The following is a 12,560-nucleotide window of genomic DNA, read 5'->3' as shown; positions in this document are numbered from 1 at the left end:
CTCTTGAGAGCTTTTTCTGTTACCTTCACTTAATAAACTCCTATCACTTTACTAAAAAAAAAAAATTTTTTTTTTTAAGGCATTCAGCCCAAATCACCTAGGCCTCAGCTTTAAAAAAAAAAAATCCCATAATCTCAAGACAGATTTAAATAATCATTTCCCTAATATGTTTTCTTTCAAGCATATTCCTAAGGGCAAATATTATGAGCCTTAGAGACAAGATTGAAGAGCTCAAAAATTGTTTTTTTTTTTTTTTAAGATTTTATTTATTTGACAGAGAGAGACACAGCGAGAGGGAACGCAAGCAGGGGGAGTGGGAGAGGGAGAAGCAGGCTTCCCACGGAGCAGGGAGCCCGATGTGGGGCTCGATCCCAGGACCCTGGGACCAGGACCCAAGCCAAAGGCAGACGCTTAAAAACTGAGCCACCCAGGCACCCCTCAGATTGTTTTCCTAAAATAATATTTCTTAGTTCATGGGTGGGGTTGATATTCTGCTTACTTTGTTAATTCCCCTTGGTGCTACAATTCAGTGACGTTAGTGGCAAATAATACTTAGACTACATTTAAAATCTGAGCTTATAAAAGTTCAGGCTTTTGTGTATATAGGTAAGTTATTTATGGGTGATATAGTTAGTATTTACCTAAAGGGAAAGCCTTAGAACGTAAGGTCTTTTGGCTTAGAATATAACCAGCGATTTGTTAATACAGAGAAGTTAAACTCTAAACTTCGATTTCCTTTATTAGTTTTAGATGAGGGCTTTATAAAATTAATATTAGTTTTGGACCAGGACTTTATAAAATTGATTAATATTTTAAAACTCACCTGGATTGTTCGTATAAAGGCCACGGTTACCCGTTCTTCAAATTCATTCAGGGGAGTATAAAGGTTTAAAATTTTGACAATCTGTTGGAACAAAAACAAAAGCTTAGCACAGACCTAAAGGAACATAAGACAACTTTTGAATTTCAAAGAATATAGGACATTGGCACAAGAGTTTACTCTTCTTTACACAGGACCCATACCTTGGAGCTGGAGTGAAATTGAGAAGCGGAGCCTAAAATTAGTAAACTACAGACCAGAGGCTGCATCTGCTAGAGCCCTCTTAACTGCACTCGAGTCTCCTACATCTCTACCCACCCACCGGCACCTGGCTTAAAAGATAATGATTCTAGGAAACTGAAATCCTGAAATCCTCAGCCTCTTATCTACTAGTAATTTAAAGGTTTCTTACAGAGTACTGGAGATCTTACCTTAGATAATAAAAGTGTTTTTTGTTTGTTTGTTTTAAAGATTTTTTATTTATTTGACAGAGAGAGAGAGCACAAGTAGGCAGAGTAGCCGGCAGAGGGAGAGGGAGAAGCAGGCTCCCCACTGAGCAAGGAGCCCGATGCGGGGCTCGATCCCAGGACTCTGGGATCATGACCCAAGCTAAAGGCAGTTGCTTAACCAACTGAGCCACCCAGGCACCCCTAAAAATGTTTTTTGATCATACTTCCCTACCTCCTCCCACCCCCCAAATCACTTATAAAAGGAACAGTTTTTCCTAATTGAACAGGATAATCTCCTGTCTGCCTACCAATTGTTTGGTGGAAGTAGCCTGCCCAAATGCCAAGAAATGCCAGCTGAATTCTAGAAGTAAACTTCGGAAAGCAAAATATATGTAAAAGGGGGATAAAGTTTGAAAACTTCCAGTACATTTATAGAAAGAACCAATTCTCTCAAGAGTTTGGCATTTCATCTTTTAGTAGTGGGGGAGGTAAGGAAAGGTATATTTACAATACTGAGTTTGGATTTTGTTCTTTAGGTGCTGGACAGGGAGAAGAAGGTGCATGATTTAGCTTAGAAAGTCTGATTTTGGGGCACCTGGGTGGCTCAGGTCATGATCCCAGGGTCCTGGGATGGACCCCCTCATTGAATCAGGCTCCCTGCTCAGCAGGGAGTCTGCTTCTCCCTCTCCCTCTACCCCTCCCCCTGCTTGTGTTCTCTGTCAAATAAATACTTAAAAAAAAAAAGTCTGACTTCTTGTACTGGTCTCATTTTGTGAGGCCACTTTGTGTTGGCCCATTTCTAAATAGGCACACTCATGATGGAGGGCAAGTTGTCCTGTGTGTAGACAGGATTTATCTTTTGATAGACTCTTAACATCTCAGCAACCGAGTCCTAGTATAAATACAATTTGGCTGGGGGAGGGCAGGGAGGAAAGGCACATTCTAATGCCTCTAGGTTCTTAATGACTGTTTAAAACAATGTCAATGGATTCTAAGTGAAAACACGGCCATAATGAAAGTATAGTTGTTAATGCCAAAGGCATGATGCTGCCCATTTCTGAACAAAATTTAAAATTTCTAGTTAGAGACATTCCAGAATTGTGTTTTAAAAATGTTTTTACCAGGGCGCCTGGGTGGCTCAGTCGTTAAGCGTCTGCCTTCGGCTCAGGTCATGATCCCAGGGTCCTGGGATCGAGCCCCGCCTCGGGCTCCCTGCTCCGTGGGAAGCCTGCTTCTCCCTCTCGCACTCCCCCTGCTTGTGTTCCCTCTCTCGCTATCTCTCTCGCTTTCAAATAAATAAATAAATTAAAAAAAATGTTTTTACCTTAAAAAACCAACCAACCAGGTGTGCCTGGGTGGCTTAGTCAGTTAAATGTCTGACTCTTGGTTTCAGCTCAGGTCATGATTTCAGGGTCGTGAGATTGAGCCCCACGTGGGCTTGGCCCTGGGCATGGAGCCTGCTTCGGATTCTCTCCACACCACCCTCACCCCCACCTTTTCCCCTCCCCCTAACCACTCGCGTGCATGTGCGCGCTCTCTAAAAACAAAACAAAAATACATTTTTTACCCCAGCTTAATGTTTTGTGGGTTTACTACCTTATCTTTCTCTGTGAGCAAGAGGGCCCAGAGAGTTACTGGGGGAACGGTGGCATCCTGATCCACAGACCAAGGCGGTCTTCGGTTCACCCAGGAACATTCCGTCCACGACAGCTTCTGTTGTGTCATTAGGGGGCTAGGAAGGCTGTGCGTGCACCCCACACACAGAGAAGCCGCCAGCGGGAATGGACTTGGATGGGAAGGCAGGCGGGCTGGGTGTCGGGGCCATACCTGCTGCGTGCTGAGTGAGGTGCACAGGGAGCAGATGGCCTCTGCATCCTCCGGGGTTTTCTTCTTTAACTGCAGGAGCTGGGCTGCTTGGATCAGGGGTTCCATGGTCTGGACGGCTCCGCTCTGGTGAAGGTTCCTTCCCCGAAGCCACTCTTCAAGTTGGCTTATGTTGTACCTTAGAGAGAGGTCAAAGTGAGCTGTGTTAGGCCAGGGCTCCTAATGCACTGGGATGAGCACACCTGGTGTGATCATGGTGCCGCCCAGCTGCAAACAGTGGGATCATTCTCTTCACCCTCATGAGCTCACGTGGAGCAAAAGCTTGAAAAGCACCTGGCGCTCAGTAACGTTTTGCTGAATGAATACATGAACGAACAGGTGTTTAAAATCAAGCAAAGATGAGGTACGTGAAGTGTCTGGGTAAGTTGATGGAAAATGAGGCATTCAATCTACTGAATTGAAGCAACTGATATTTAACATTCACAAACATACTTCTACGCGAGCCTCCATGAGTCTCTAAACTCATCGATGTTTCCCTCCGCCCTACCCACACTGTCCTTACAATCTTTAGAGTAAGGAAATGTCTTTCAAGCTCTGAACTAATTTACCAGGTCACTGTCTTGGTGTAGAATTCCACCAACAAAAAAAAGGCGATGGAACTGTGTCTCACACTGTGACAAGGACCGTCAGTCCGGTCTGGATTTCACTGTCAGAGACGAAGGTCTCGGGCTCCGACTCCAGCTGGCGAGTGCAGGCCCCTCCAACCACGCGGCTCGGGCCGGGCACCCCCCCTCCTACCTGAGCTGCATGCCTGTACTCCAAGAGCAGACGTCCTTCCGCAGCAGCAGGTTGTTGAGAGTCACCGCATTGATCATGTAGAAGAGCTGCTTGAACACCTGCAGGATGATCTCAGGGTCCAGGCCCTGGTCGCGCATGACCGTGTGGAAGGAGTTCATCTGGCGGATGACAGCTTCCAGGCAGTAGGAGTTGTCCCCGTCTACCATGCTGGAGGAGCGCTTCCGGTAGCCCGTTGGCTTCACACCAGATAGACCCTGAATGCTCTCATTTTCCAACATGGCGGAGACTGAAAGAAAAGCATGATGGGAGAAGCTGGCATGTGCCCCAGGGAAGATCTGGTTTTGGACCACTCAGATCATTTAGCACTTTGGGTTTTGGTGATGGCACCATCTGTTGACGTGCTCAGAAACTCACAGCACTGAGCATTGGATTTCTAACGTGTTGGGGTCCATATGGAATGAGGTTTCCATATAGAAATCTTGGACCTGGGCCCCCGGGTGGCTCAGCGTTAAGCGTCTGCCTTTGGCTCAGGTCATGATCCCAGCACCCTGGGATCGAGTCCCGCCATCGGGCTCCCTGCTCAGCAGGGAGCCTGCTTCTCCCTCTGCCTCTCTCTTATGAATAAATAAATCTTTAAAAAAGAAATCTTGGACCACATCTGTACTTAGATTCATTAGTAATGGGACAAAGATAATGGGCGTGTACCAACTCAATTCTGTACTGGTTTCTGTGCTAGGTCCAAAGTTTGAGAATTGAGCAACTCGGGTCTAGTCCCGGCCCACCCACTGACTTGGCCCTGGACCCTGACATCATCCTACTGTTGTTCAAACAGCTCTTTTCCATGAGACACTGACCATATAAATCTTAGGTTAGCTGGTCTTCTTACACTTATTACACAGTGTTTAACTATGTGCCAGGGACTTCATGCTCAGTATTTCTTCCCATCTCCCAACAACCCATTTCCTGGTGAGGAAACTAAGGCATATGGAAGTTAAATTACTTGCCCAAGGCCACACCTTAGGAGTCGGCAGGGCCAGGATTTGAACCAGGTGTGTCCAGCGGCAGATCTGATGCTATTTGCCAACACATTATTTGGAGTCATGAAGTATCCCCCGTGCTCCTTACGCCTGCCTCGAAAGAAAGTTCTCAGGAATAAGAATATGGAATGAACCCATCCTAGATGATACATTTCTGGAGGCACGGAGGACTCTGTCCAACTTGGAGTTCACCTCTAACTTATTTGTGTTGTAAGAACCCCGGGGGGAAGCTTTACAACATAGGTGCAGGGGATAATGTCCTCCCCAGCCTTCGTGGGGCATCCCGAGTGATGTACGTATGTGTCATTTTTAACTTAAAAAACAGCTCTTACGTTTCAATTCTGATTTCACGCTAAGTGCCCACGTATGCTGCTTTGGACAGAGTGCTCAATACTTATTGCATGAGAACTTGCTACTGTGTTCCTTCATGTGCGCTGCTTAATGCTTTTATTTTTCCACGAATAAAGTACACATATGGGCATGAGGATTATATTTGTTCACTGTATATGCATTTATACCTTTTGAATGTGTATTTATTACCTGTGGAAGATTTCATAGCTCTTCCTGAGCACACAGCACACACCTTGCTGCCTTCAATGGGAAGGTTCTGGTTTCCTGGAGGCCACAGCTAACATACTGGCTTCCCTGAAAGCAGGCAGTGCTCGCCACTGTTTCTGGCCCTACAACGAGCGCTGGAGATCTCCTGCGCCAGCTTACCTATCATAGGCTGCAACACACCCTCGGCGATTTTAATGAGTTGCTGGTAGATCTGAATGGAAAGGTCACTCAGCACCTGACGGTATTCAGCGAGGTCAAAGTTCTTAAGACAGTGCTCGTTCTGCTTGGCAGTATTCTGAGTCATGAAGCCCTGCAGAGAGAGAGGGTACTTTACGGAGGCTCAGTGGTCTGCCGGGCTCAACAGGACTTCCAGGCCTCTGTCACGTTCATGACACCCTATCTGTGGGGCTCCACCAGGCTCTGTCAACATGATGTTCCACAAGAGTCTGTCAGTTCCTCGAGGCCTCAGTGATGGCCCTTGAATTTGAAAGCAGAGCAAAAACCCAGCATGACAGAGAAGTCGGAGGCGCTGCTTGATTTAAAAAGCCTAAATCATTTAGTCCACATCATGAGGCGGTGATTTTCCTAGAGCAGCAAACCCAGGTCGGTAGCCGGTCCAGGGAAGGAGGGATCCACCCTGATTCTCTGTCCCATTATCCTCCTGACAGGCCAGGTTACTTTACAACGTGAAATGCATAGCCACTAAAGGAGTAGGACCCTGGGTCAGATTATGCTTTTATAACGAGAAGTTTTACATAGATTCTATTGTTGGGTATCAGAATTAATAGACAAATGGAAGCGATTTCACTGCTACAGCGCCCTGTCCTCTTTGCTTTCTATACTAATGAGGAAATAACTTTGTTAAGGGAATTGCTAATATCGAAAGGATTCATGTGACCAACATCCCTTTGTGTTCAGAGGCCAAGGTAAACCAAGAAAAATCAGTGTCTTCAAAAGGGCGACCATCCCCAGCAAAGCCTCTCAAACCAGGTCATACTACAAAGCACTTTTTAATAAAAACTAAAAAGCAGGTGAAAGAGGGAATCACTGTGACAGCTAAGATACATGTTTTTCTCCCTCTTTATTTAGACTACACAGATCTGGCTGTACTGTGCTTTGGGTCTTAGGCCCCCCAGTATGTTATTCTCAATAAAAGTGAAAAAGGAAGGGGAGAGAGGAAAAGTCGAGGCAACTCCCAGGGGCCTGGGAGTGGTGTCTGGGGTGAGTGGGATTCTTACTGGAGCGAGGACATGCCCTGTGTCACCGAGCCCCCGGGCTGAATGCAGAGCATGGGCACAGTTCTTTCAGGGACCGGTGTTGGGAATGGTGGGTTCCAGACAAAGCTGGGCCCTCGAGGTCCAGAGGTGAATATGAAATAACGCAGTCAGTTGCGCTGCAGGTCAAGGAATCAAATTTGGTTGGAAGTATGAACCTGCACCTTAAGGTCAAGGTATACAAATGTCGTTCGATCATGCTGTGCCTCTTCTTGGTGTCTGCCTTAAGACGGACAAACGACTTGTCTGGCTTAGGAGACAGTCTTATGCATGAGACAACTGACCAAACTGACCAAGCTTTCTTCGGGCGTTCATGGAAATGGGGCTCTTCCACAGCTGCTTCTGAAATTTAAGGTCACAAGGCTCTCCCTGGAGAGTCCCAGGGGCTCTTGGATGAAGGATGGCTCATGTAAACTCATTTCCCCACCAATTCTACTTATTTGATTCCGGGCGCTTTCTGGGGCTCCTGGGATTGTACTGTGGCCTGCCTGTCCCTGCTTCTAGCTACCAGGTAGAAGAAGTCATGCCCAGAGCCCGAGGTCCCAGAGGGCGCTCCACAGACCGTGCATCCTCTCCTCAGGGTAGAAGGAACCACATTTGGACAGAGCAGGGCTGCCTTCCACGACACCCCCCGATCTCTGAGCTGAGATCTGCCCTGGAGCAGAACACACATTGCTGTGTCCAAGGAAATGAGGATCTGACGGAGGATTTGGGGTACTTTAATGGTTTTTAAGTGCCCTTTGTGGGTTGGGCTTATGTTAGCACTCACCTCATCCCCGCTATATTGCTTCAAACAATGCAGGAGGCGGCAGGTATTGGATAACCAGAACGAGGTCATCTCGAAGTCCTCATTGTGCTTCTGTGACAAGAAAAAGGCACCCCTCGTTACGAGTAGTGGCTCCCATCTGGTTACATGCCCGCCTGGTACCTCTCTTGCCAGGTCTCCAAAATTACTCAGCATGCCCCAAGCAGGCACGATGGCCCATCATGAAGACGAGATCCACTGTCAAGGGGCCGCATGACCATTCCTTCACTACTGGGAGGGGCACAGAGACCCCCACCCTGGTTCCCTGATCGGTGGCACACACCTGTGCAGCCCTGGGCTGTAGGCCAACCCCTGGGCAGCTGGCCCCGGGAAGGCTCTGAACTACCAGTGATCCAACCTAAGAGACATGAAGAGCACGCCAGTGAAATAGTCCGGTACCCCACTTATCTAGAGATCAGATGTCCAGTGGTTTCAACCCTCTGGGAAATGACCATACACCATAACGTGGTGAAAGAGGCTGTTGCACAGCCCAGAGAGCTATGACACAGTTTCTGTCCTCGGGCCAATGACAGCACGGAGCTCATTTTGTCAGCTAAAGCTGTCCCTGTTTAAATGTCAGAGGCAGGAGCTTCGATGACAATAAAACGGGGGGTCGAACAGAAAGTGACGGGTAGGGCTGGGCATGCTTGCGGAGCCCGCTGATTCGGGAAGGTTTCCCTGAGGCAGTGACCTCTCAAGTCAGCCCTCGACTGGCCCAGACTGGCCCAAGCCCCTGGACGGAGCTCGTGTTAGGGGTTGAGGCAGGAGACTCAGACCTGAGAGTCACCAGCATGTCTCTTTAGAGTCGGGAGTGGATAAAATTGGGCAGGAGGTGCAGTTACTGAGACAAAGCTGGGATGAAGCTAGAAGCTACAGGCTGGTGTGACACATTCCCAGAAGGGGGTGGGGCAGGCGACAGCGGCTCGGAGGGTCTCGGGATTGGTCTGGACTCCGAAGTGGCAGTGCGTATGAGAACGGAGGGCAGTCTCCGAGAGCAATGCTGCTTGGGGCTTGGGCCTCTGGGGAGGAACAAATCTCTCTTATGGATGGCTGATCTCCCTCAAAAATCTGACCTCTCACCATAGCTTCTATGTGGCCCGGCCTCCCCTCCCTGCGGGCCAGCCTCTTACTGCACTGGCCGTTGCTACACTGGGAAGGGGCCTAGTGCCTTTAGGTGGAGTTCCTCCAGTGCCCTGTAAGCAGCCCTGCCCTGGCCCGGGCCTCCTCACTTCGGAAGCTGATAAATGTCTACACCCTTCCCTGGGCCACCACCCTGCCTGGGCAGCAGGCAGCCAGCTCCTTGGAAAGGTTTGGGAGAAGGCCTATATTCAGGTTGTGCTCCTGAAGGTCATTGCAGGGCAGGGTCAGCCCACCCTCGAGTGAGGCACAGTGTCCTCCTAGCACCTCTGGTCAAGGCTTTTGAAAGCACCAGGGCTCCCTGGAGGCGGCCGGATGGCAACACTGGATTTCTGGGCGTCCCACCATTTCTGAGCCTGAGCATCCCGGCTCCATTGGCAAACTGCACTTCCATCATCCACCTTTCGAGCTGGAGGGGTGAGGAGAGCCTAGACAGAGCCCAGCTATGGGGAGGTGTGGGCTTCCGTCCATCCGCCGCCGACCACCATCTCCAGCGCTGGGCACCTACCTTCAGGACTTTCTTAATGCCGTTGATGGTGGAGGTCAGCAAGGAGTGCACCTTGAGGTCGTCGTTGACATAGTCGGCGTGCCTGATGCACATGTAGAGGACGTAAGCAGGAAGGCAGGGCACGGTGCCGGCCAGCATCTGTGGCTTCAGCTCTGACGGCAACAAGCAGCAAGAGTTAGATTCCAGCAGATGCGTGGGGCTCTGAGAAGCTTGCTCTGAAATTCTGAAATTATTATTTTTTTTTTTTTTTAAGATTTTATTTATTTGAGGGAGTGAGCGAGAGCATGCACAAACTGGGGAAGAGGCAGAAGGAGAGGGAGCAGCAGACTCCCCATGGAGCAGGGAGCCCGATGCAGAACTCAATCCCAAGACCCTGGGATCAAGACCTGAGCTGAAGTCAGACGCTTAACCGACTGAGCCACCCGAGGCGTCCCTGAAATACAAATATTTTCAATATTTTCCTGAAGCTCCTCTAAGAATAACCTCTCATGGCGGGGCGGCGGGGGCGGGGGCGGGGCTGGAGGAGGAGTAGGGGAGAAGCTGCCAGGGATACACAGACACCTTCTGCCCCTGAGTACTAGTTTCAGAAACTAGTTAAAAACTCCAAACTGTCAAAAACACATTCCTAATTGTTTGGACTAGAACAATAAAACAGGCTCCTAATGCCTGGTCCTTACAACAAGAAGGAAAGGAGCCCACGGGTAGCTCCTGCCCGGGTCCCCACACAGAGGGCACCGCCCTTGGCGCCCAGAGCAGGGGCCCGGGGCCAGCTGCAGGGGGGAGCCGGCTCCCCAGGGGGAGCACCCTGCAGCCCACAGCAGCGCTTCCTGCCGCGGGCACAGCGGGCTCTTCCGCAGCCGACTGCAAGAGCAGGTTCCGGGAGAACTTGGCAGACGGCACATTCCCAAAGACAGCCCATGTCCCTGGGCCGCAGGGACCTTTAGCCCACTTAACTGTCAGTTTGGAAACTGTGAACCTGGCAGCAGCTGCCCAGACATCCTCAGAGCCAGGAACAGATCAAGTAGGCTGCTGAGTGGCCGCAGGCGGCCCCCACCCCCCGAGTGCCACGGCCCGACGCCAGTCTCCTCAGCCTCTCCACTGACTGGGGCCTGACCCACGTACAGCCTGCAAACACCTGCCCTGTCTTGGAATGTCTTATCGTGCTCTGAGTCCTGTTTCCCACAGACTCTACACTTGGTCTACACTTCTCTATCCTCCACAGCAACTAGCCCGTGCTGGGGACCTAGAAGCAGGTCAGATAAAGTCTTGGCGTTCATTTGGATGATGAGAGGGAAGGGGACTGGTGCGGCGTGCAGGCAGCCTAGCGGGAGATGGCCTCGTCTGGGGCCGCCTGGGCAGGGACAGGGGGAAGGAGCCACCTGCTTGCTGGCACAGGAGCCTCATTAGTTTTTTTTTTTTTTTTTTCACTCTACTGTTAGGCACTTTGAGTTTCATTCACCAGAGATGAAAGGCTCATTCCTAGCAGCGTTAGAGTAGGATGCAGCCTGTTGAAGGAAGAGAGGACTTCCGTCAAACTGCTGGACAACTCTAGGGGAATTAACCTTTACAAACAGAGCCAAAATACTGTTACTGAAAATACCCAAAGCAAAGAACAGAGGCAAAATCTGCCCTAAGCTGGAGCCACCCCCATGTTTCTAGAGCGCTCGGCCCTCGGCGAGGTGCTCGGCAGGGAGGGACCTTGGCAAACTCGAATTTCTCTAAAATAACGTTTACCTCTTAGTTGACCTTCCAATGCCCCCGCGAAAGCGACCACTTCTTCACATTCGTCACATTGAGAAGGGTCTGTGGCTTTAGCACAGCCCTCTCTCCTGTTATATTTCCCATCTGTTGTACTGCCCACATCCCTATTTTACAGGACACCTCAGGCTCCGAGTCATGGAGCTCTTGGCTCAGGGGCCAGAGGACCAGGCTGCCCAAGAGTCTTCCTTTTTTCATCCAGGACTCTCTCCTCCAAGCCTCCTCCCCCTGCTCTGCAGGCAGCTGCTGCACTGGGCTGGGTACATGGCAGAAAGGCAGGCATGGGGAAGCCGGATGGAGCAGGGGCTAGTGTGGAAAGCCGCTCCCAAGAGCCTGGTAGGCTGTCCCCACAGCATCAGCATCGCCCAGGAGCTGGGAGCTGGTTAGAAATGCAGCCGTGTGGAGGGAGGGGGGTGGAGGGAGGTGGGGGTGGTGGAGGTGGGGGATGCAGAGTGGGGAGTGGGTTATGTTGGGTTGGCAGTGGAGTGGGGGGGAGGAGGAGAGTGGCGGTGGGATGACACAGAGGGTCCTGACCTGTCACCAGGTTCCGAATGAGAAGGGCCTCGTCTTCCTTGTGGTACTCCAGCATGCCCTGGAAGTCTTTCTCCTTCCGCTGGACAGTGACCTGCCTGTTGAGCTCATGGCGCCTCCGCTCACTCTGGGCCAGCGCCTGGGCAGCTGGGCCGGAAAGAGACAGGGAGCATGAATAGAGACCTCCAGGCTGTAGGCCTGAGATGTAGGGATGCCTTAGGTCAGTGGCGTTTGTTCGGGTCTGGGGACCCGGCATTCTGGGTTCTCTGAGCTCCCACACCCCTTATGTGGTCTGTCCCTGCAGCCCAGACCACACTCCAAGTGTGACCCAAGGAGCTTAGCACCAGGCACTGGGGGCCCCACAGGACAAGCATAGGGGAAACTCCACCAGGCAGGTAGACCGGAGAAAACTTGGGAAGGACAGAAGGCACAGGATGCACAACCCATCCCACCAGGCCACTGTTTCTCCCCATCCAGCTGTAAGAAACAGGGCTACCGTCTGTCTGAGAGGATGTTAGGGCCCTGGCCAGGCCCGCCCGACCCAGTTCCCTGCGTATGGCCACAGAGTAGCTGCCGTGACAGCTACCATCTCTGGGCAAGGCCCAGGCACCATCTCTGACCCATGGACATGGAGCAGGACGGTGCCAGCAGCAGAGGAAGAAAGTCTCCAGCTCCCAGAGGCAGATCAAGGAGCAGGGCTGCTAAATGCAGTGTTTGCAACGACGTAAGCTAATTATTCAAGAGGCATTTTGGTGCTGTGGCTGGGGGTACAAAGGCCGTGTCACCCCTCACTCAGGACTTCCATTGGCCTGACACTATGGGACAGGTGGTGGGCATCTGCAGGGCTATCCCCAAGCGTGTCCGAGGGCCTGCCACATACAGGGCACTGTTCTAAGCATGGCAGCAGATGAGATGGAGTAGCCAACCACGGACCCACCAGTCCAGCTAAGGAGACGCATCTGTACATTAAACTGGAAGCACATATTACAGCGCAACTCGGCCAGGTGCCGAGCCCCGAGTGTGGAGCGTGGGTGGTGATGAGGCTGGATGGACAGACTGTT

At 50.8% G+C, this 12,560-nt stretch overlaps 1 protein-coding gene across 2 annotated transcripts in view; it reads right to left on the bottom strand.

Annotated features, from left to right (window-relative positions):
- MYO5B (myosin VB) overlaps positions 1–12,560 on the bottom strand; it is a 334,942-nt gene that overhangs the window by 6,119 nt on the left and 316,263 nt on the right. For both annotated transcript variants that reach the window (XM_054510300.2, XM_064577622.1), the window contains 7 exons: positions 11,503–11,646; positions 9,211–9,362; positions 7,530–7,619; positions 5,646–5,796; positions 3,892–4,177; positions 3,097–3,271; positions 824–904 (listed from right to left, as the gene is read on the bottom strand). In XM_054510300.2, coding sequence (XP_054366275.2) covers positions 824–904; positions 3,097–3,271; positions 3,892–4,177; positions 5,646–5,796; positions 7,530–7,619; positions 9,211–9,362; positions 11,503–11,646 — 1,079 coding nt within the window. The remainder of the gene's footprint in view (positions 1–823; positions 905–3,096; positions 3,272–3,891; positions 4,178–5,645; positions 5,797–7,529; positions 7,620–9,210; positions 9,363–11,502; positions 11,647–12,560) is intronic.

This window comes from Mirounga angustirostris, unplaced genomic scaffold (assembly GCF_029215605.1).
Source record: "Mirounga angustirostris isolate CCGP_5_RB_7025 unplaced genomic scaffold, mMirAng1.0.hap1 SCAF_14, whole genome shotgun sequence".
In the NCBI taxonomy this organism is placed as follows: Eukaryota; Metazoa; Chordata; class Mammalia; order Carnivora; family Phocidae; genus Mirounga; species Mirounga angustirostris.
Note: the sequence above shows the minus strand (reverse complement) of the source record. Positions and strands in the feature narration are given on the sequence as shown.